The sequence below is a fragment of the Babylonia areolata genome, chromosome 33 (genome assembly GCF_041734735.1).
Source record: "Babylonia areolata isolate BAREFJ2019XMU chromosome 33, ASM4173473v1, whole genome shotgun sequence".
NCBI lineage: Eukaryota > Metazoa > Mollusca > Gastropoda > Neogastropoda > Buccinidae > Babylonia > Babylonia areolata.
This window is the reverse complement of record NC_134908.1, coordinates 7,509,790-7,534,279: the sequence shown is the minus strand read 5'-3', so window position 1 is coordinate 7,534,279 and position 24,490 is coordinate 7,509,790. Positions and strand designations below refer to the sequence as shown.

General features: G+C 45.6%; 1 protein-coding gene across 1 annotated transcript in view; it reads left to right on the top strand.

Moving 5' to 3' along the window:
• Positions 1 to 23,635, top strand: part of LOC143276853 (uncharacterized) — a 28,949-nt gene extending 5,314 nt beyond the window's left edge. The window contains exons 4-15 of the mRNA XM_076581510.1: positions 2,548 to 2,734; positions 6,137 to 6,456; positions 7,943 to 8,507; positions 9,850 to 10,206; positions 11,855 to 12,883; positions 13,049 to 13,756; positions 15,843 to 16,118; positions 17,875 to 18,176; positions 18,228 to 18,342; positions 19,610 to 19,742; positions 20,618 to 20,761; positions 22,602 to 23,635. Of these exons, the coding sequence (XP_076437625.1) occupies positions 2,548 to 2,734; positions 6,137 to 6,456; positions 7,943 to 8,507; positions 9,850 to 10,206; positions 11,855 to 12,883; positions 13,049 to 13,756; positions 15,843 to 16,118; positions 17,875 to 18,176; positions 18,228 to 18,342; positions 19,610 to 19,742; positions 20,618 to 20,761; positions 22,602 to 23,029 (4,564 nt within the window). The 3' untranslated portion in view covers positions 23,030 to 23,635. The remainder of the gene's footprint in view (positions 1 to 2,547; positions 2,735 to 6,136; positions 6,457 to 7,942; positions 8,508 to 9,849; positions 10,207 to 11,854; positions 12,884 to 13,048; positions 13,757 to 15,842; positions 16,119 to 17,874; positions 18,177 to 18,227; positions 18,343 to 19,609; positions 19,743 to 20,617; positions 20,762 to 22,601) is intronic.
• Positions 23,636 to 24,490: the final 855 nt, after the last annotated feature.

The following is a 24,490-nucleotide window of genomic DNA, read 5'->3' as shown; positions in this document are numbered from 1 at the left end:
TCTCAGACTGGATTGGAAAGACCTCCGCGAAGATGAGTGACGGAGAGGCTGGGAAAGTTGATTCCAAAGAACGGGGGCGTGGTATGAAATACTGTTCAAATGTGAAAACAATTAAGAGATGATTTGCATCATGCAGGCTTCATTTTGGTCTACCACCGAACACACTGACGGCTGTTTCAGTCACACGTGCGCAATGAACAGCTTGAAAAAATGCGTTTGAAAAATGTATGTTTCAGCCAGACAAATGGCAATTGTTCAGTGGTTTGTATGAATGATAGCTGTTGTTTTTGTTGTTGTTTTTTTTATAGTAAAGTGCAGGTGCGAGAAAACACCTCAGGTTATAAGTGGCCATGCTTGTGTGTGTGTATGTTTGTCTGCATGTTTTACATTTATTTATTATCATTGTTGTTTGGGGTTTTTTTTCGCGCTTACATTTAACTTCATTGAGATTTTACGCCTTATAAATAGTAGTAGTAGTAGTACTAGTATTTTTATGTATTTATCTATTATTATTTTTTAATTTATTTTATTTTCTTGGTTTTTTTTCTTTTGTTGTTGTTGTTGTTGTTGTTATTTCTTGCAAGTTCCTAAGTGGTCCTTAACTTTTTTTGTTAACCTGTATGACTGTTATTATGAAACGTTTCAGACTTTATCGTGTGTATTTGATTTTCTTGCATGCATATACACACACGAAGGGGGGTTCAGGCACTAACAGGTCTCCACATAGGTAGACCTGGGGGATCAGAAAAGTCTCCACCCTTTGCCCACCAGGCACCGTTAACTGAGATTCGAACCTGGGACCCTCAGGTTGAAAGTCCCAACACTTTAACCACTCAGCTGTTGTGCCCGTCCAAAAAAAAAAAAGCATGTTAATTGTTATCTCATTTCGACGGGTGCAATAGCCGAGTGGTTAAAGCGTTGGACTGTCAATCTGAGGGTCCCGGGTTCGAATCACGGTGACGGCGCCTGGTGGGTAAAGGGTGGAGATTTTTACGATGTCCCAGATCAACATATGTGCAAATCTGCTAGTGCCTGAACCCCCTTCGTGTGTATATGCAAGCAGAAGATCAAATACGCACGTTAAAGATCCTGTAATCCATGTCAGCGTTCTGAGGGTTATGGAAACAAGAACATACCCAGCATGCACACCCCCGAAAACGGAGTATGGCTGCCTACATGGCGGGGTAAAAACGGTCATACACGTAAAAGCCCACTCGTGTGCATACGAGTGAACGCAGAAGAAGAAGAAGAAGTTATCTCATTTCCCTCATTTTCCGGGTAGTTTTGTTTCGTTCGAGTATTGGATTCTCACCAGTTTCCTGAATTTGATCCCTGGTTTTGGCGCTTGGTGGGTGAAGGTTGGAAATTTTTTTCCCAATCCAAAATCAGCTTAACTCACTCGGGACGACAAGTTTTCTCCCTTGCTTTGCCCCACAGACGGCCCATTTGTAAGGGTTTGGAAAAAAATTACAAAAAATACAAAACACTGTGTAAGAAAATTAAACTTTCAGAACTGGTTTATTATGTGTTGAGCTAGTACATATAAAATAATCAAATTTTTCATCGTATTTTTACAGTTTTGCCATATGTAGAAAATACTGCCAATTTTTCACCCCGAATCACCATACCCATGCTCGCTTTCTGCATTAAATTCGCTTTCTTCTTCGTCATCATCCACCTCTCCAATGTCCGACCCTTCACTTTGTAGCATTTGAAATACTTCGGCAACCCTAAAACATTGCCATCGCTGCCTTGTTCGCTTCACAACATTCTGAGAAGAGCCCGCTTTGCTAACAGGCTGGTACGCGAGCAGACGACCGGTCAGTGACTTTGTCAGCGTGTGTGCGAGACAGGCCACACATGCTGGGCTGACCAATCATACTGTTCGATTGTGGAGTGACCCAGAATAGCACACTCTGCTTGGCTAATAACAAAATCACGTGTACAGCGCGTGATGGAATTTTACTTTCGAGGAATGCTATTCCATTCCTTCGTCCGAATCCGAATACGTTTTGTGTGGGAATGCGTGAGCATTCCTTCGTCCGGAGAGAGTTAAAGTTTGTAGGCTTTCTCATGCCTGAACCCTGTTTAAGTGTACAGGCCATGCAGAAGATTCAATACGCATGTTAAAGATCCCACAATCCATATCAGTGTTTTCTTGGGGGAATTATGGAAACAAGAGCATTCCCAGGATGCACATCCCTGAAAATGGAGTATGGCTGCCTAAATGGCGGGGTAAATGAACAAAACGGTCATGCACATAAGATGTTTCATGTCTGTATGAATGAGTGTATGTGTGTAACTGAAACCTGATTGAATGACACAGGAAACAAATGACAAGCGCCCAAATGGCAGCCGTCAGTCGGCTCTGTCCAGGTAGGCAGCCTGTTGTGCATATGACTCCGTGTTTACAAAGCACTCATAGCATGGTCTCCAACTGAGGATAGGCGCTATATAAGTATCCATTATCATTCATTCATTTTTCCACCCAGCCTTGGCCACGGCACATTGCAGTGCCGCACTAATCCTCTCATCCCCAATTTCCAGCTGCGAGGTGTGCAAGAAGAGCTTTGCGGACGTGGGCAGCTTCGGCCGCCACAAGAAGACACACTTGGGTCAGAGCGCCAAGGTGCACAAGTGTCCCTTCGACGCGTGCAGCAAGTCCTTCATCGACAAGAGCTCCCTCAAGCGGCACGTCAAGACGCACACAGGGGAAAAGCCCTTTGTCTGCCAGGTGAGACTGCTTTGTGTATAGTCACACTAAGGTCTGGAAGTCATCAGGAATGCTGTGCGTATAGTCGTACTGAGGTCTGGAAGTCGTTTGAGGAAAAATTGTAGTTGTGAAAGGATGGCTTACGTTGTATGGCCAGCTGTTACGCAGCTCGGCTTATATCACAGACTGACATAAGCTTACAGTGGGGCCAACAGCAACACGAGAGCTGTATGATCAATGGTTTCTCCACTGCATTTGGAAGTCTTTTACAGCTTCGTCTCTTTGTGAAGGACTATGACTCAGAAATTAGGAGGCAGTATTGTGCTGGCTCTTGGGGGCTATTTGGCCTTTGGGAGCCATCCCAAAGCTGACTGTCCAAAAACCCTCTTGGCCGAGAGAGAGAGTGGGGATGTAACTTGGGGCAAGACACTTTCTCCACTACAATCAGATTTCAGCCCAGACAGTCAGGACAGCAGATGCCTCCTCTGCTGTTCGGGTGGTCATGTTCGGACACGACTGACACCCAGTAGAAAGCTGCCTGCTGTTCCGAAATAGCCATACATGTTATGGAAAAATAGAAAAAAATTCATGACCTGTGGGTTGAGTGTTAACAGAAAAATGTGAACAAACAAGAGATACGCCTTGGTGACTGATGTGCATGTAGAGTGCTTGTGGAGTGATGGCCTAGAGGTAACGTGTCCGCCTAAGAAGCAAGAGAATCTGAGCTCGCTGGTTCGAATCACGGCTCAGCCGCCGATATTTTCTCCCCCTCCACTCGACCTTGAGTGGTGGTCCGGACACTAGTCATTCGGATGAGATGATAAACCGAGGTCCCGTATGCAGCATGCACTTAGCGCACGTAAAAGAACCCACAGCAACTAAGGGGTTGTTCCTGGTAAAATTACGCAAAAAAATCCACTTCAATAGGAAAAACAAATAAAACTGCACGCAGGAAAAAATAAAAAAGGATGGGTGGCGCTGTAGTGTAGCGACGCGCTCTCCCTGGGGAGAACAGCCTGAATTTCACACAGAGAAATCTGTTGTGATAAAAAGAAATGCAAGTACAAATACAAATGTCAACATTGGAGTCTGCACGCAGTTTCTTTGCAGCCACACGTCAGACAAGCTGAGCGATACAGCCAACTTTTTAGCAGCAATATGCAGTTCTTTAAATGCATCCAACAGAAGGCTCTGATGTTGATGAGACACGGGATGACAGCAAGGAGGTTGTGTAGCTCAGAACAAAAATTTGAGGATATTTTCTACTTTTCACGGGAGGATGGAAAATGTTATAATTTGTCCACAGATAACTTATTGTTTTACTGATCCTATTTGATTTCTCAACTACCCCAGAAAACGGAGTATGACTGCCTACATGGCGGGGTAAAAACGGTCATACACGTAAAAGCCCACTCGGGTGCATACGAGTGAACGTGGGAGCTGCAGCCCACGAACGAAGAAGAAGAAGAAGATTTCTCAACTTGTAATAACTTTTTTTTTTTTTTTTTTTTTTTTTACTAACCTATATAAATGGATTGTCTGTGGGGAAAATTGAGGGAAGCAATCTGGCAGTACTGCGTTACAAGAGAGGCTACTTAAGATTTCTCTCTCTGGTTGGATGAAGTAGTATTTTGCACAGGACAGGAATCAGATCTTTGCAACCATGGGTCACGGTAAGTATGTTAGATTAAACGTAAAAGGTTAAAAAAATGGAGAAAAAAAAAAAAAAAAAATTAAATCCTTTCTCTGGACAGCCTAAAAACTGTATCCTCAAATGTGAAGAAATTGTTCTATGGCCTTTCATGCCCTTTGCTCATGATGACCATTAGTTTCGAGCCCCCTCCACATCCATGCTTGGGGTGAGTCCGATCAAGGTCTCCAGGACCAGCAGATTCATGGGGTGGGTACTCTTGTTGGAGGGGTGTGGTGGTCTTCACTCTTTGGAGAAGCTCACTAAGCAGTAATTATTCTCATCAATAGGGGGCTGAGTAGGTGGTGGTGTCCTACACACATTAAAGCAGAACAGGTGCTACTGGACACCACCAGTTGACTCAGCAGCAGCGCAGAGTTTCCTCTGCTGGGTGGCCTCCTGGCGGCCAAACCCTCGGATGGTTCCCTGTGGACTGCTCATGCTGAGACCACAGCTGACAAACCCAGGTGTGGCTGTGTATGGATGAGGGACTCAGAATGAGCGGCATGGGAGTGATGCTGCTGCTGGAACAGTGCAGGTGACAGGGCAGCAGAAAAAAAAAATGTAGGAAAAAAAAGAGAAAAAAATGAAGACGCCTTAACTCTTTCACCACCTTCTTCTTCTTCTGCATTCACTCGTATGCACACGAGTGGGCTTTTACGTGTATGACCGTTTTTACCCCGCCATGTAGGCAGCCATACTCCGTTTTTGGGGGTGTGCATGCTGGGTATGTTCTTGTTTCCATAACCCACCGAACGCTGACATGGATTACAGGATCTTTAACGTGCGTATTTGATCTTCTGCTTGCATATACACACGAAGGGGGTTCAGGCACTAGCAGGTCTGCACATATGTTGACCTGGGAGATCGTAAAAATCTCCACCCTTTACCCACCAGGCGCTTTAACCACTCGGCTATTGCGCCCTCTTTCACCACCAAGTTCTCTGTGTGAAAACCACTCCCCAGTGCCAAATATTTTAGAAACGATTGCTCTCGGTCAGTCACAGGCTTCGGTTCATGTCAAAACAACATAGTGGACTTGTTCACTTCAAACACGGTCGGGGGGGCAAAAGGTTAGTCATTGTTCTATCAAGCGGGGGAAACTGGCAGCAGCTGTCAAGATTTGTTACCATGTGAAAAATGGTCTTATCAGAATGACCCCTTCAATGTCGACAAAAGTCACCTGTGGCGGTGCATTTTTTGTATTTTGTATTTTGTATTTCTTTTTATCACAACAGATTTCTCTGTGTGAAATTCGGGCTGCTGTCCCCAGGGAGAGCATGTCGCTATACTACAGCGCCACCCTTTTTTTTTTCTTTTTTTTTTCTTTTTTTTTTTTCTTTTTTTTCCTGCGTGCAGTTTTCATTGTTTTTCCTATTGACGTGGATTTTTCTACAGAATTTTGCCAGGAACAACCCTTTTGTTGCCGTGGGTTCTTTTACGTGCGCTAAGTGCATGCTGCACACGGGACCTCAGTTTATCGTCTCATCCGAATGACTAGCGTCCAGACCACCACTCAAGGTCGAGTGGAGGGGGAGAAAATATCGGCGGCTGAGCCGTGATTGGAACCAGCGCGCTCAGATTCTCTCGCTTCCTAGGCGGACGCGTTACCTCTAGGCCATCACTCCACTATTGTCTAGTCAGCTAAAAAGTTGCCTGTGGCGTTGCACTGTCCAGTCAACTTAAGTCGCGTGAAAGAGTTAAATCTCTGTGTGTGTGTGGCCTTGCCACAGGTGTGCTCCAAGTGCTTCACGGAGTCCGGCAGCTACAAGCGCCACCTGCGCGTCCACACTGGGGAGAAGCGTTACACATGCCGGGGTTGCGGGCGGCCGTTCTCGGAGCGCGCCTCCATGCTGCGACACGAGCGCAATGTCTGCTTGCTTCCCCCCCGGGGGGACCAGCGCCACCACCACCACCACCACGACGTCACCCCCTATGACAACGACAACGACAACGATGATGTTGTCGACGACGACGATGACGATGACTTTGCGAGATTACCTCTGATGGAGGTGGACTCTTCCACCTCGTACTCGCTGGTGGAGATTTACAGGTGAGATCCTCATCTTGTTGTTGTTTTCTTGTTGTTCGTCTTCTTCTTCTTCTTCTTCTTCTTCATTGTCTTTTTTCTTCTTCTGCCTCTACTTCTTCTTCTTCTCCTACTTCTCCAAAGACGTGGAACAAGCTCCCTGATAACCTCCGTCATTCTGATTCCCTCGCATCTTTTAAATCTCGTCTCAAAACTCACCTTTTCCCTCAGCAATAAGTTCAATTGTGGCAGGTCCACTTCCTTTTTCGTTAGGTGTGCTTGACTATGTGTGTATACATATGTATGTGTACATAACTACATGCATGTATATGAATGTGTATTGTGTGTGCGTGTGTTTATGTAAGTTTGTGCCTGCCTATGTGTGCGTATGTGTTAGGGTAGCTGTTAGATACACATGTATGTTAAAATGTATGTGTGCAGTGTGTGTGTGTGTGCGTGCGTGCGTGCGTGCGTGTGTGTGTGTGTGTGTGTGTGGTCACATTTTGGTGTGTGTATGTAACATAGATATAATGTTTTATATTATCAAAAGCGTTTTTGTAAAGCACCTAGAGCAGATTTCTGGATAGTGTGCTATATAAGTATCCATTATTATTATTATTATTATATTACTTCTTCTCCTATTCTTCTTTGTCTTCTTCTTTTCTCCTCCTCCCTCTTCTTCTCTTTCTTCTTCTTTTTCATATTCTTCTTTTTCTTCTTCTCCATCTACTTCTTCTTTTTCTTTTTCGTCTTCCTTTCCTTTTTCTTCTGCTTCAACTTCTTTCTTCTTCTTCCTCCTCCTCTTCTGTATTCTTCTTCTTCCTCTTCGTCTCCTTCTGCTTCTCCTCTTTCTCCTTCTCCTTATATTCTCCCTCATCCTCTCTTCTCCTCCTCCTTCTCCTTCTCCTCCTCCTTCTTCTCCTTCTTCCTTCTTCTTCTCCTTCGTATGTGTTCATGGGCTGTAACTCTTGACATTCACTCAAAAACTTTCAAGTGGGATTTTACACATTTGACCATCTTTTACCATGTCATGTAGGCAGCCTTACTTTTGTTTTCAGGGGGATGTGCATGGTGGGTTTTGTTCTTGTTTCTCATAACCTATCAAACGCTGACATGGATCATGGGATCTTTAATGTGCATATTTGAAGGGGGTTCAGGCACTAAGCAGGTTTGCAGATATGTTGACCTGGGAGATGGGAAAGATGTCCATACTTTACCCACAAGGTATGCCGAAACTAAGGATAAAACTCAGGAAACTTGAGCAAGAATCCAGCACTCTGGATGTGTGTGTGTGTGTGTGTGTGTGTGTGTATCACTTTATGTCTCTGTGTGTGTATGTGTTTGTGTGTGTGCATTGCTATCTCTGTGTGTGCATTTGTGTGTTTTTTGTATGTGTCTGCTATTCGTTTAAAAACATTCAGAAATATTTCATCTTGACATCATCACTGTTGACCATTTTCCAATATTTAAAAAAAAAAAAACATTTTTTCTTCCTTCACCATCGGATCAGGTCGTTCGTGGGCAAGTCTTCGGCAGACGCGCTGAACAACAACAGCATTGAGACTTCCTTGGAAGGTGACGGCAGCAGCAGAGAGGACATCGTCACTGCCAGTGATCTTGCAGAACCCTCCGACAAAGCTCAGCACCTGGCTACAGAAGCAGTAGGCAGGGACGTGCTCCACAAGGAGCCCTCAGATCAGATCCTCCTCGAGTCGAGACTGGATCACACCCTGCACAGCGGGGACGAGGCCAAGCTCGCGCTCCGGGCAGCAGCAGCAGCAGCAGCAGGTCAGGATGAGCTGAGAGGAGACGCCTCAGTGAAGCTCCTTCTTTGGGGATCTTACACGTCGGAGGTTGGCAGTGGAGGAAGCCGTGGTGAGAGCGAGCTGGTACGGGGAGAATCGTTGGGCGTGTCGTCGGTGTGTCCGCGGCCGGCAAGGTCTGTGTCCTCATGGGAAGAGGAGGAGGAGGAGGAGGTGCAGAAAGAGGGGGAGGGAGAGGGGGCCCGAGTTGTCGTGCCGGACAGGATTCGCAGCGTGGCTCCCAGGATGCTGGAGTTTCACCACCTTCTGGAGGTGAGGGTGCGCCCTTGTGACTTCTATCATGTGATGTGGGACACAGTGCATTATTTGGGTTTATTAGTTTAGCGTCTTTTCACTGTAACTGTATAAGTGATATAAGACGATTTTTTTTTTAAAAGGGGGGACGGGGTGTGTGTATGTGTGTGTGGGGGTGGGGGGGGGGGACAGAAAAGGTTGATAACTACTAAGAAATGTATAACTAACATGCAGTTACATTTTAGCAGTAACAATTCAGTAATGATGATAAAAAAAAAAAATTTAAATGAAACCATGAATACAATTTTGAAGTACCCATTATTTGGGTCTTGTGATGTATGTGACCGGTTTTTTTAAGTATTGGGATTCATTTTTTAAGTATTGTGAGTGGGTTGAAATGTTTTGTGTATGCTGTTGAGGTGTTTGTTTGAGGAGGGGCGGGTGGGTGGGTGGGTGGGTGGGTGATTTTAACGATGTGTTTGTTTGGTGAGGAGAAGACTTCATTTTAAGTATTGTGATTTTCAGTGTCTATCGATTTGGCATTGTGATGTATGTGACCAGTTTTAAGTATTACGATTGTTTGGGTGTTTTTTTTTTAAGTGTTATATTGTTTTAACTCACTCGGGACGACAAGTTTTCTCCCTTGCTTTTCCCCACAGACGGCCCATTTGTAGGGGTTTGGAAAAAAATTACAAAAAATACAAAATACTGTGTAAGAAAATGAAACTTTCAGAACTGGTTTATTACGTATTGAGCTATTACATATAAAAAAAATCAAATTTCTCATCTTATTTTTACAGTTTTGCCATATGTAGAAAATACTGCCAATTTTTCACCCTGAATCACCATACCCATGCTCGCTTTCTGCATTAAATTCGCTTTCTTCTTCGTCATCATCCACCTCTTCAATGTCCGACCCTTCAGTTTGTAGCATTTCAAGTACTTCGGCAACCCTAAAATATTGCCGTCACTGCCTTGTTCGCTTCACAACATTCTGAGAAGAGGCCGCTTTGCTAACAGGCTGGCACGCGAGCAGACGACCGGTCAGTGACTTTGTCAGCGTGTGTGCGAGACAGGCCACACATCCCAGACTAAACAATCATACTATTCGATTGTGGAGTGACCCAGAATAGCGCACTCTGCTTGGCTAATCACAAAATCACGTGTACAGCGCATGATGGAATTTTACTTTCGGAGAATGCTATTCCATTCCTTCGTCCGAAACCGAATACGTTTTGTGAAGGAATGCGTGAGCATTCCTTCGTCCGGAAAGAGTTAAAGTATTTTTGGCACAATCATTTTTTTTCTTTTCTATACAATTTTCCTGATCCATACTCTTTTTTTCTTCTCTGTCTTCAAGAGTAAGAAGAAGGTGGAGAGCAGAGCCCCGAAAAAGAGCGACAGCCAGATCTGCTTTGAGTGCGGTGATGTGATCAACGACGACGACGATGATGACGATGAAGACGACGAGGAGGAGGAGAAGGAGGAGAACCAAGTGACCAGCGACTCGCTGAGCTCCAGCTCTGAGGGTAACCGTCGGGCCCAGAGGTGCCGAGCGTGTCGCCAGGAAACTGTCAGCTTTGGCGCCGAGGGGTCACCGGGGTCGGCTGTGGTGGGGGTGGGGGTTCCTCCTCCTCCTCCTCCTCCTCCTCCCCCTCCTCTGTCCCAGTCCCTGTCGCCTTCCCTGTCCCCGTCCTCGATGATTGAGAGTTGTCAGGTTGGTTTGGTGTCATGAGTGTGTGTGTGTGTGTGTGTGTTATGAGTGTGTGTGTGTGTCATGAGTGTGTATGTGTGTTGTGAGTGTTCATGCATGCGTGTGTGTTATGTCAGTATGTGTGTGTGTATGTGTGTGTGTGTGTTGTCAATATATGTGTGTTGTCAGGATGTGTGTGTTGGTAATATGTGTATGTGTGTGTTTGTTGTCAATATGTGTGTGTGTGTGTTATCAATATTTGAGTGTTTTGTCTATATGTGTATGTTGTCAATATGTGTGTGTGTGTTGTCAGTATATGCGTGTGTGTGTGTTGTCAATAAGTGTGTGTGTTGTCAATATTTGTGTGTGTTGTCAATATGTGTATGTTGTCAATATGTGTGTGTGTGTGTTGTCAATATATGCGTATGTGTGTGTGTGTTGTCAGTATGTGTGTGTGTGTGTTATCAATAAGTGTGTGTGCACGCATGTGTGTGTGTGTATTGTCAATAACTGTGTGTGTGTGTGTGTGTGTTGTCAATAACTTTGTGTGCGTGTGTGTGTATGGGGAAAATTCAAAAAGAAGGGAAGAAAAGGACTGAGATATGCATGTGACATGTTCTTAACTTTTATTTTATCACTGATTTCATGTGTTACGATAACTCCTCAGAACTTTTTTTTTTTTTTTTCTCAAGGAGAGGATTAGGCCTCGGTATCTTATGCCGAGCCCTAGACACTGTGGATATAAATTCAGTGCCTCAGTGGCCACAGAAGACTATGGGGCCTGCTCTCATGGTGACCTCAGTTTCGATGCCCCTCCACTTCCGTGCTTGGGTTGAGTCCTGTCAATGTCGTCAGTGTCGGCAGATTCATGGGGTGGCTGTTGTTTGATGGGCGTGGTGGCGGTCTCCACTCTGGGAGGGACGCTCACTCAGTCTGGCTCCGAGACTAAGCCATTATTGTCGTTAGTAGGGTGGTGTCCTAAGTATGTTAAAACAGAACAGGCACCACTGAACACCACCGAAGTGACTCAGCAGCAGTGCAGGGTCTCCTCTGGTGTGTAGCCTCCTGGCGACCTAACATCGATGGTTCCTTGTGGACTGCTGACGCTGGAACTGTGACGGACGAACCCGGGTGTGGCCATGTATGGGGTAATCTAAATGAGTGGCTTGGAAGTAATGCTACTGAAACGGTGCAGATGATGGGGCAGCAAAAAAAAAAAAAAAAAAAGACTATGGGGCCTTTAATCTTTTTTTAATCACACACACTATACCATGACCCTCTAGTGCAGACTCCGGCAGGGGTCTGATTCCCTGTCCTGTGTGCAAACTGCTACCGTGCTGAAGGGGAGAAAACAAGAGTAGATGCAGCATAGTTACCCCCCCCTCATCAGTAATCTTTATTTACCGTAAGTGATGCATAGTGCCCAACAGAACGCAGGAACTGATTCCAAGTGGAAGGTGATGTCACAAGTATATATATATAAAAAATTTTAAAAAACTAAAAAGGGAAAGAACATTGGTTGGCTGGTTGTTTTGGAATGCAGGTTTAGAATTCTTTTCATTTCTAGTCTAGCAGCATTACGATGATCACACAAGGGTGTGTGTGTGTGTACACGCGATATGTATCTGAAGTGATGCTGAAGCAAGCGTTGTGTGTTTCCTTCCTCACTCAGGCACAGCAGCAGAAGAAGCTCCCATCGGTGGCTGAAGAGAACGCTCAGATCCTGCAGTTCCTGGCAATGACGGAACATGGCGCTGCCAAGCACCACCACCCCCCTGCAGAGGAGAAGAAGAACGCAGAGTATCGCTCATCCCTGGAAAACGGCAGGCGACCGGTGGGTGGCAAGCACGCATGCCCGCAGTGCGGCAAGGCCTTCACGGACTTCTCCAAGCTGAAGCGCCATGTCAAGATCCACCTGGGCCTGCGGGACTTCAAGTGCCAGACCTGCGGCAAGGGCTTCATCGAGGCCAGCAGCTTGCGCCGCCACGAGAGCGTCCACTCAGACGTCAAGCCCCACAACTGCTCGCGCTGCGGCAAGGGCTTTACCGACAGCAGCGGCCTCAAGAAGCACCTGGTCAAGTGCCGCGCGCGGACCGGCGACGAGGTCATGGCGGTCACGGTCAGCGAAGGTTGCGTCAAGGATGTCGTGCTTGTGGCTGCAGGGAACGGGCCAAAGCCGGGTGTCGGTTCTGAGGTGGGGGTGGGTGAGAAAACGGTCGCCTGCATGGGTGGTGTCAACAGAGATGCGGCGAGCGATTTTACGAGCGTGAAGTGTAAGAGAGAGGGAAGGAGGGGGAGCAATGCAGGGACCGACGGGGGTGTATCATCAGGCATGGAAGGCACGCAGAACTCGGCATCGGCTTACGGTCGGGCAACACCTGACCCCAGCCGACAGGCGGTTGGTCACAGAGACATGAAGCAGGAGGAGAGCTCAGCAGCCCTCACCACCCATCATTCCCAGCATCACCACCACCGCTGTGACACGTGCGGCAAGCTGTGCGAGAGTCAGGCTGACCTGTCCCGCCACTCTCTCCTCCACCTGAGCGCCCACCCTGCTGCTGCCACCACCCCCTGGCACCGGCACTTCCGCCATTGTCAGCATGGAGCAGGCCGTGTCCTGCCCTGTCTGCAGCAAGCTCTTCGTGTCGGCGCCCTACTTGGAGAAACACGTCCAGAAGAACCACAGCGAGATGGGGGCGCTGTTCGACGGCTCCCTCCCCGCTGAGGTCTTGGAGGCGGTCACTTCCCTCAGCCTGCTCAAGAAGAGCGGTGGCGGCTCGCGGGTGTTTTCTGCCGACCCGCAAGAGTTTGGACGTTCTCCGGCCAGGTCTGCCTTGTTTGACATGTCGATAACGACCTGTAACAGGTCAGCGGCAGAATCGGAACCAGAACCGGAGGCGGCGCGCATGATTATCAAGACAGAGCCATTGTCGCCGCCGTCCGTACGTTCCGCCGTGGATGGTTTTTCATCTTGCAGGTTTTCCCAGCGGCGGCCGTTTTCATGACGGAGAAGAGAGAGGGTGCGTCGGATGAACACCCGATCAGCAGAGCATCACCAGAAATCGGAAGGGAGAGAAGCTCTGCTTTGGCGGCAGCGTCTTCCTTGCAGTCTCTGTCATCTGAGAGTCGGAGTGGGAGGAGCGCATGTGCCGAGCTCACCACCACCCCGCCTCCGACAACAACGCCCACCATGACGGTGGTGAAGAAGAGAAGAAGAAGCAGCTCGTCGGTGGAGCCCGCGTTGCCCGCGGCGACGACTCCTCCGGGCCCCTTCCCAGAATCCCTCACCCACTGCGAGGTGTGTGGGAAGGTGTTCTCCGACGCCAGCAGCCTGAAGCGCCACGCCAGACTGCACTCGGACCAGCAGCAACAATGCGTGTGCGAGAACTGCGACAAGGTGTTCTCGGACCAGGGCAGCCTGAAGAGGCACTGGCTGCGAGGCTGCAAGACTGGCGGCGGTGGTGTAGGAGGAGGGGGAGAGAGTGGTGTGGCGGGGGTGTCAACAGTGGTGGAGGAGGGGGCGGTGGTGGGTGCTGCTGCCGAGGAGGGTTTCGCCTGCACCCAGTGTCAGATGGTGAGTTGAGTTTGTGTGTGTGGTCGTGTGTGTGTGTGTGTGTTCTTTAGTTTGTAATTTGACTATTAATGATGATATTCCATTTATCAGACGAGTATGTGTTGGGTGTGTTATCTGTGTCTTCTTGTGTGTTTGCGCGTGTGTGTGTGTGTGTGTGTGTGTGTGCGTGTGTGTGTTGTTTATTTTGTCTTTAGTATTGCTATGAATAATATTAGACGAGTGTGTGTATTTGAGTGAATGTTGGGTGTACATAGATCTATGTCTGCTTTTGTGTTCGTTCGTCTTCAGTTTAACGTCTTTCCACTTGAAGTGATATTAGACAACAAACAAAAACAAAACAAAAAAAACAATAACAAAAAATGTGGGGGTAGGGGTTGTGCTTTTGTGTGTGTGTGTGTGTGTGTGTGTTAGGTGTATATATCTATATACTTGTGTGTGTGTGCGTGTGTGTTCAATCTTTAGTCTGTGTATAGTGTAGCTGTTAATAATGATGTTAGATGAGTGTAAGTGTGTGTTGCGTGTAAATCTGTGTCTGCTTTTGTGTGCGTGTGTATGCGTGTGCGTATGCGTGTGTGTGTGTGTGTTTGGGGGAGCTAACCATCTACTTGACACACCTACCTGGTTGTTGTTTTTTTATGTCTTACCTGTAAAATAAGTTCTTTCATGGGAGGGGGGGGGGGGGGGGGGGAATCCTTTTTATGCTGACCAGCCACATACGACATGCCAACATTTTTTCCTTTTTTTTCTCTTTTTTTTCTTAATGTCTAACATGTAAAATAAGTTCTTAGGAGGAAAAAACCTTTTTGAGCAAATCATCCACTCGACACGCCTGCATTTTTTTTTTTCCAACCTGTAAAATAAATTCTTTCGAAGGGGAGTTGGGGGGTCGGGGGGGATCCTTTTTAAGCTAACCATCTGCTTGACACACCAACATCTGTAACTTGCAAAGTAGGTTGTGTTTTTTTCTAACTTAAAATAAATTTCTTTAGGAGGAGGGGGTGGGGGAGTCCTTTTTGAGATAACCACCCACTCGACACCTGACCTACTATTGTTTTTTGTTGTCGCTTTTGTTCTCTAGCCTGTAAAATTTGTTCTTTAGGGGACAGGGGGCGTGGGGGGGGGGGGGGGGATCCTGTTTAAGCTTACCATTGACATACCAACATTCTTTTTATGTCTGACCTGTAAAATAAGTTCTTTAGGGGGAAAATCCATTTTGAAGTTACACCTACAGTTTTTTTGTTCTCTAACCTGTAAAATAAACTCTCCGGGGGTGGGGTTTGGGGCGAGGGGGGGGGGGGGAGGGTGTTAGGTGTTACCCATCCACTTGACACATTAACATTTTTTTTTTTTTTTTTTTAAACATTTTTTAAATTCCATTTTGGTAGGTTGACATTTTACAACAACAACAGCAGCATCTTAATGGACATTTATAAAGAAGAAAAAACAAACAAAGAACAAACAAAAACAAACAAAAAAACCAAACGAACACCATAAATACTCTGATAGAAACAGCCAAGCAGCTGGATTATACACTGGTTGGTTATCATCATGGAGTATTATCATTCATTTCTTAAGATCTTACACAAGCTGTCAAGGAATACAAACTGTCAAGTATCTTAGAACACATTCACAGAAAGTGAACACCTCAATCATTTCTTATAAATATCAATAAAAAGAAAATAAATATGGGTGGTTAATTTTCGTTAATCATGAACAGGTTACTAATCATTTGTGATCAATAATTTGTAAGGCAGCCATCTGGCAGAGAAAATGGTATGGTTAAAGTTAATATATGCATTATATTCTTCAATTCTATATCGAGTTTTTAATTTGTTCAAAAAAACTGATATTTGTGGAAAGCTGTCCTCAATTTTACATAAATATAAGTAAACATTAACATTTTTTTGGTGTCAAATCTATAAGTTCTGTTATAAGGTGAAAATCCTATTTGAGCTAACCATCCACTTGACACACCAAAATTTAAAAAAAACAACTTAAAAAAATTTTTTTTATACATGTCTAACCATATTACCTGTTGATTTCTTTACAAGAGATCAATTTCATGCTTCCCTGTTGGTCTCGTCAGGTGTTCTCCACCAAGGAGGAGCAGACGGCGCACGAGAAGGCGCACCGGGTCACGCCCTCGCTGCGCTGCACCGTCTGCACCAGGTCCTTCTCGGACTCCGACACCTTGCGGCGGCACCTGGAGGGGCACGCCTCGGCGCGGCCGTACGCGTGCGGCGTGTGCCTCAAGGGCTTCGCCGACAGTGGCTCGCTGAGCAAGCACAGGGCCCGGGGCTGCTACGCTCATTCATCGGTTGTGCTGGATGGTTCAAAGCTTCGCTGTGTGGATTGCGGGAAGGTGATGATGATTTTTGTTGTTGTTGTTGTGTTTAAATGTTTGTTTGTATTGGTGTTGTCTTCTTTGTTTTTGACTCACTTGTGTAAACAAAGTGAGTCTATGTTTTAACCCCGTGTTCGGTTGTCTGTGTGTGTGTAGGTGTGTGTGTCTGTGTGTCCGTGGTAAACTTTAACATTGCTATTTTTTCAAAAGAGGGCGCTAGCCAGGGGGACAAAGGGGACGTTACCTACTTCCGGGAGGTTATCGGCTGTAGTTCTCTCATTTTCTCCGCATAGGCGGATAGTAGTTTGCACAGGACGGGAATGTCAGACCCCTGTTGGAGTCTGCACTAGTTGGGTCACGGTATGTATGTTATTTAAACGTAATTTTTCTCTGCAAATACTTTCTCAGTTGACACCAAATTAGGCATAAAAATAGGAAAAATTCAGTTCTTTCTAGTCATCTTGTTTAAAACAATATTGCACCTCTGGGATGGGCACAAAAAAATTTTTTTAAAAAGAAGCCTAATTATATGCAAACTGCATTTACTGTTATATTTATATTTTTTTGTATTCTCTGAACTTGGCTTTTTGACCTCTTATTCTGACACAACAACAAGAGGAGTCATTATTATCATTTTTTGTTCAAACAGGAACTTCTTTCGCTAAGCATGGAATTTTTATTTATTTTGCAAACGTTTTGGTGCAGATAGTAAAAAAGGGAAATTACTCTGTAATTAATGCTAGGGGACTTAATTTATCACAAGTGAGTCTTGAAGGCCTTGCCTCTCTTGTTTTTGTTGTTGTTGTGTTTAGTGTTTTTTTGTATTGGTGTTGTCTTCTGTGTTTTTGGGTGTTGTGTTGATGTGGTCTTTGTGTTGTATTGTGTTGGTATCAACGGGCGCAATGGCCGAGCGGTTAAAGCGTTGGACTTTCAATCTGAGGGTCCCGGGTTCGAATCACGGTGACAGCGCCTGGTGGGTAAAGGGTGGTGATTTTTTACGATCTCCCAGGTCAACATATGTGCAGACCTGCTCAGTGCCTGAACCCCCTTCGTGTGTATACGCAAGCAGAAAAATCAAATGCACACGTTAAAGATCCTGTAATCCATATCAGTGTTCGGTGGGTTATGGAAGCAAGAACATACCCAGCATACACCCTCTTGAAAGCGGAGTATGGCTGCCTACATGGCGGGGTAAAAACAGTCATACAGGTAAAAGCCCACTTGTGTACATACAACTACAAGTGAACGTGGCTCACAAACACCAGAAGAAGAAGAAGAAGTGTTGGCATGGTATTTGTGTTGTTTGTGTATTGTGTTGTGATGGTATTGTTTTGTTTTTTTTTAGTTGTGTTTGTACTATGTTGATGTTGTCTTTTTTTTTTTGTTGTTGTTGTATTTGTATTGTGTTGTGTTGGTATTGTCTTTATGTTGTATGATTTGTATGGTGTTGTGTTGGGATTGTCTTCTGTGTTGTATTTGTATTGCATTCTGTTGGTATTGTCTTTGTGTTGTAATTTGTAAAAATTTTGTGTTGAATAGCATTGTATTGTACTGAATTTTTTTTTTTTTTTTTTTTTTTTAATTTTTTTTTTATAGTCACAACAGATTTTTCTGTGTGAAATTCAGGCTGCTCTCTCTCCAGGGAGAGCGTGTCATCTCACACAGTGCAGCCGCACCCATGTGTTTTATTTTCTTTTGTTTTATTTCAATGTTCTCATCTGTTACCTCATCCTTTTTTTTCTTTTCGTTTTTTTTTTTTTCTACACCCCCCCAGGTTTTCTCAGACGCAGCCAACTACAGCCAGCACCTGGCCTGGCATCGCAGCCGGGCAGGTGGGGGTGGCAGCAGCAGCAGTGCCAGCGGTGGCGGCGGCGATGCCGATGGCGGGGGTCGCGGGGTTGGCCAGGCGCCCAAGCGGAAGCTGCACACCTGCGAGCACTGCGGCAAGAGCTTCGCGGAGGCCTGCAGCCTCAAGCGCCACACGCGCCTGCACACGGGCCAGAACCTCTGCCGCTGCCTCCACTGCGGCCGGACCTTCCTGGAGAACTCGGGCCTCAAGAAGCACCTGCAGCGGGGGTCCTGCCTGCAGGAGAAAGGGGCGGGGGAGGAGGGGGTGGTGGGAGGGAGGAGGAGGAGGACGAAGGGTGGAAAGGCTTCTTCTTCGTCGTCGGCGGCGGCGGTGGCGGAGGCAGCAGCGTCTCCGTCGTCTTGCTGGTTGTACCCGTGCACGCAGTGTAAGAAGGTGGGTGAATTACTTAGTGTTTCTTTTGTGTGGGTTTTTTTTTGGTTTTTGTTTTTTTTTTTTTTTCATTTGTGATTTGACCAAATGGGCATCAGCCAATGCGTTGTGAAGCTCCAACCCTTTTGCATTGTATTGCATAGTGTTTTTCTCTTTGTCTTTGAAATTTGGACTGCTCTTCTCAGGGGAGAGTGGCGTCAGTACAGTGCAACACCACTCTTTTATTTTGAGGGAGAAGGTGGGGGAGGGGTGTTCAGGGGTGTTGGAGGGACGGGGTCTTTTAATTCTGCTTGCAGGTGTGTTCACAAAGCTTTTCATTTCTCCTTTCCCAAGTGTTCACAGAACGTTCCATTTCTCCTTTCTCCAGGTGTTCACAGTATGTTTCATTTCTTCTTCCCCCCAGGTGTTCACAAAAAAAGTTTCATTTCTCCTCCCCCACAGGTGTTCTCAAAACGTTACATTTCTTTCCCCAGGTGTTCACAAAGCATTTCATTTCTCCTCCCTCACAGGTGTTCACAAAATCTTTTGTTCCTCCGACCCCCAGGTGTTCACAAAACGTCACATTTCTTTCCCCAGGTGTTCACAAAACATTTCATTTCTCCTTTCCCCAAAATGTACACAAAACATTACATTTTACTTGCACAGGTGTTCACATAATATTACATTTCTCCTTACGCATGTTTTCACAACACTTTTTCATTTCTCCTTCCCCCAGGTGTTCACAAAACTTTACATTTCTCCTTACACAGGTGTTCCCAGTTCTTTTCATTTCTCCTTCCCCGGGTAGTCACAAAACCTTTCATTTCTCCTTCCCCAGGTGTTCACAGAACGTTACCCTTTACTTGTACAGTTGTTCACAAAACGTTACACTTCTCCTTCCCCATGTGTTCACAAAGCTTTTCATTTCTCCTTCACCCAGGTACTCACAACACTTTAAATATCTTCTTCACAAAATGTTCCATTTCTCCTTACACATGTGTTCACAAAATGTTCCATTTCTCCTTCCCCAGGTGTTCACAAAGCTTTTCATTTCTCCTTCACCCAGGTATTCACAACACTTTAATATCTTCTTCACAAAATGTTCCATTTCTCCTTCCCCGGGTGTTCACAAAGCTTTTCATTTCTCCTCCACACAGGTATTCACAACACTTTATATATCTTCTTCCCCCAGGTGGTCAGAAGACTTTTCATTTCTCCTCCCCCCCCCCCCCCCCCCCCCCCGCCCCCTCCCCAGGTGTTCACAAAACTTTTCATTTCTCCTTTCCCCCAGGTGTTCTCAAAACGCTACATTCTGCTGCGCCACATGAAGACCCACCTGGGGTTGCGTCCCTTCGCGTGTGACAGGTGCGACAAGACGTTCACCGAGTCGTCCAGTCTGAAGCGTCACTATCGGCAGCATACGGGTCAGTGCTAGATAGAAAGTGGAGTTCGTTTTTAGGGGTTGTGTCTTAAAGAAAATCTTTTCCTTTTTTTTTTCCCTGTCATTTTTGTGTGTGTTTGTTTTGGGGTGGGGTTTTGGTTTTGGTTTTGGGGGGGTTTTTTTGACCCGGCGTTCGGTTGTCTGTGTGTGTCGGTGTGTGTCCGTGGTAAACTTTAACACTGACATTTTCTCTGCAAATACTTTGTCAGTTGACATCAAATTTGGCATACAAATAGAACTCGGTGCGTGTAAAAAGACACCAGAGGGCTCATTTAGCTGAAGCTAACATTTGACTATTTGCTGAAGATGTCTTTTTTGACTCACTTGTGTAAACAAAGTGAGTCTATGTTTTAACCCGGTGTTCCGTTGTGTGTGTGTGTGTGTGTGTCTGTCTGTCTGTCTGTCTGTGTCTGTGCGTCCGTGGTAAACTTTAACATTGACATTTTCTCTGCAAATACTTTGTCAGTTGACACCAAATTTGGCAGAAAAATAGGAAAAATTCAGTTCTTTCCAGTCATCTTGTTTAAAACAATATTGCACCTCTGGGATGGTCACAAAAAAACAAAAAAAAATGAAGCCTAATTGTATGCAAACTGCATTTACTGTTATATTTATATTTTTTGTAGGGGACTTAATTTATCACAAGTGAGTCTTGAAGGCCTTGCTTCTCTTGTTTTTGTTTTGTTTTGTTTTTCGTGGATGTGTGTGTGTGTGTGTTGTTGTTGTTGCTTTCTCTGTCTGGTGTCGTTGTTTTTGGGGGTTTTTTTTTGTTTGTTTCATTTTGTTTTTTGTTTGCTTTTTCAAGCAGACATGTACAGTGCATGTCAGTTAGTTGTCAGGAGATGCTGACTGTTGCAGGAGAGCGCCCGTACCGGTGCCAGGGCTGCCAGAAAAAGTTTGCCGATGCAGGGGTGCTGAAGAAACACAAACAGCGCTGTGCGTACATCACCAGCTTTGAGGACAACAAACGTCGCTCTTCCCCTTTGCATTCAGAATCTCCTTGTGAGTGGGTGTATTTGTGTGTGTGTTTATGTTTGTTTGTTTTTTGTTTGTTTGTTTTAACTGTTGATGTTGTAACTGTTATGAAGCCTTGATGATGATTTATTTTCCCTTTTTGACTCACTTGTGTAAACAAAGTGAGTGTGTTTTAACCTGGTGTTCGGTTGTCTGTGTGTGTGTGTGTCGTGTGTCTGTGTGTCCGTGGTAAACTTTAACATTGACATTTTCTCTGCAAATACTTTGTCAGTTGACACCAAATTAGGCATAAAAATAGGAAAAATTCAGATCTTTCCAGTCATCGTGTTTAAAACAATATTGCACCTCTGGGATGGGCACAAAAAAAAAAAAAAAAATGAAGCCTAATTATATGCAAACTGCATTTACTGTTATATTTATATTTTTTGTATTCTCTAAACTTGGCACTTTGACCTCTTATTCTGACACAACAACAAGAGCAGTCATTATTATCATTTTTTGTTCAAACAGGAACTTCTTTTGCTAAGCATGGAAGTTTTATTTATTTTGCAAACGTTTTGGTGCAGATAGTAAAAATGGGAAATTACTCTGTATTTAATGCTAGGGGACTTAATTTATCACAAGTGAGTCTTGAAGGCCTTGCCTCTCTTGTTGTTATTGTCATCATCATTGTATTTGTGCTCCATGCTATTGACTTTTTTTTTGTAATAATTTGTGGATGATGCATTGAGTGGAAGGGCCTGACATCTTCAGCACAGCCTAGACTTGTTTGCCTGAAGGAACGTAACGGTTTAGATGATTTGCGTTGAACTGTGTTGTTTTGGTGGTTGGGTTTTTTTTATTTGTTTGTTTTTTGTTGTTTTTTTGTGACAGAGTTTTGTGTTTAACTCACTCCAGACGATGGAACGTTATAGCGTTCCTGATGTAAGGTAGCGTTCCGGAAGACAGAACGCTATAGCGGTTTCAACAATTAAAATTTTTCCACATTTTCCTCATGGGGTAGCATAATAATCGCAGCTGCACCGGGCATTGCGAACGTGTCAAGGGTCGAATGGAAAGTTTCTTCATGAGATTTTGTAACAACACACTCCACAGCGAGCCAGCGAGCCCCATACGACAAGCTAATCTGCATATGTATCGAAAATGGCGTCGCAGGCGATAGGCGGATAGTAGTTTGCACAGGACAGGAATGTCAGACCCCTGCCGGAGTCTGCACTAGTGGGTCACGGTAAGTATGTTACTTAAACGTAATTTTAGATAGAAAATTTCCTTTGATAGGTACACAAAATAGCAAAAACTGTAGATGAAGTCTACATTGATAGATAAACAAATATATATATATGCATGCACTCAAGGCCTGACTGGCATAACTGGGTAAACGCTGCTGGCCAGGTATTCATCTGCTAGGCAGATGCAATGTTGCAGGTACCAATCAGTCAGCAGACGGGCGCAATAGCCGAGTGGTTAAAGCGTTGGACTGTCAATCTGAGGGTCCCGGGTTCGAATCACGGTGACGGCGCCTGGTGGGTAAAGGGTGGAGATTTTTACCATCTCCCAGGTCAACATATGTGCAGACCTGCTAGTGCCTGAACCCCCTTCGTGTGTATATGCAAGCAGAAGATCAAATACGCACATTAAAGATCCTGTAATCCATGTCAGCGTTCGGTGGGTTATGGAAACAAGAACATACCCAGCATGCACACCCCCGAAAACGGAGTATGGCTGCCTACATGGCGGGGTAAAAACGGTCATACACGTAAAAGCCCACTCGTGTGCATACGAGTGATCGCAGAAGAAGAAGAAGAAGAATCAGTCAGCAAGCACGCTTTTTTGACACTTTTCTGACACTGAGACTCTGTGTGGGCAGATCTCTTCAACGGCAGCTCCTTCGGCAGAAAGTTTGCCGGGCATCTCAAGGCCGCCTCCTCCCAGTCACTCCTCAACGATCGGCAAGCACCACCTCAGCAGCAGCAGTCACCACCACCACCACCGCCGCCGCCGTCATCGAAGAAAGCGGCATCCCTCAACAACAGCCAAACGACAACAGGCAGCAGCAAACAATACAACAGCAGCAGCAGCAGCAGCAGGGCTCTCCTTCGCACCAAAGACTGCTGGCGGTGCGGGCGCCGTTTCCCGAGCCCCGAAGCCTGTGAGCGGCATGCCAAGGCGGCGGTGCATTCTGGGATGTGGCCTTTTCCGTGTCGGCGTTGCTGGTGCCGGTTCTCTCGCCTGCCTTACCTGCGCGCTCACCTGAGGCAGCACCATCATGAGAGTGTGCGTGTGCTGTGTAAATGACACATAAAGGTTTTCCCTAGATCCTGTTTCCCTCTCCGAGTGACCTTGACACAGTTCCCAAGTGGCCTTGGCATTGCTGCAGTATTTGACCTGGGTTTTTTTTTTGTTTTTTTTTTTCCTTACTTGCATGCTCATCTGAGGCTGCAGCATCATGAGAGTGTGGGTGTGTTGTGCAAATGACATTGGGGGAGGTGGAGGTAAAGAGAAAAAGGTTTCGCCTTCTCCTCCTCCTCCCCCCCCCCCCCCCCCCACCCCCCTGTTGTCCTCTCCGAGTGACCTTGACACAGTTCCCAAGTGGCCTTGGCAGTGCTGTTGCTGCAGTATTTGACCTGTTTTTTTGGCCTTACCTGTGCACTCACCAGAGGCAGCATCAGCGTCAGAGTGTGCATGTGTCATGTAAATGATTTGGAAGGTGTGGGTGTTGGGGAAGAGAAAAAAGGTTTCCCCCCCCCCTCCTCCCCTATGTTGTCCTCTCCGAGTGACCTTGACACAGTTCCCAAGTGGCCTTGGCATTGCTGCAGTATTTGACATGGTTTTGGGGGGGTTTTTTGGTTGTGTTGGGAGGGTGATTTTGCGTTGTTTTTTTTATGTAGTTCTTGTTGGGGGTTTTGTGAGGGGGTGTTGGGTGGGGTTTTTGGTGTTTTTGTTGTTTTGTTTTTTTTCTTCTTTTTTTTCTTTTTTTTTTTGACTTGGGTGGAGGAGAGAGCAGTTGAAACGATTTTAAACGGACCATTCAATCACTAGTCCCGGGCCCTACTCACTTTAAAAAAAGAAAAAGGAGACAGGTTTTGGGTGAGGGGTAGTGTATATGAGCCTGTGTTGATTTTCGTTTTTTATAATTTCTTCTTTTTTTTTCTTTTTCATACCAAAACTACTGTTCTGACATGATTTTTTTTTTTTTCAATCTTTCCAAATCAAAAAGTCTTAATGATGCTGCCCCCATCTTCCCTCTTGTCCAGTGCTATACACCAGTAACCCACCTGTTGACGGCTGATTTTTATCTTACTTTTCCCTCTTCCCCCCTCCCGCCCCCCACACCCCACGTCCCCTCCGTATTCCCCCCTACCCCTTCCCAGTCGATCTCAGCTGAGTTGTTACATATACCTCACAAAGTTTTCGCAAAAGCTGAATGCATGGTGCTAAGTGAAAGACTTGCGACTGTCAGGTCATACGCATTGTTCGTTCGTTCAGTCCCACCCACCCACCAAGTTGACCTTTTGTAAAGTTTGGGTACTTACTTCGTTGGATGTGGAGTTTGGTGTACTTAATGTCTACCTTTTTTGGTTTTCTTTTTCTTCTTTTGTTTTGTGAGATAAAAATTGTACAGGTATGACTTCCACCCACTATTGGTCTTGGTCCCATTTTTTGGGTTTTTTTTTCAAGAGTAGTGGGGTTAACTCTCTCCATACGAACGGCGAAAGAGACGACGTTAACAGCGATTCATCCCAATTACCATCATCA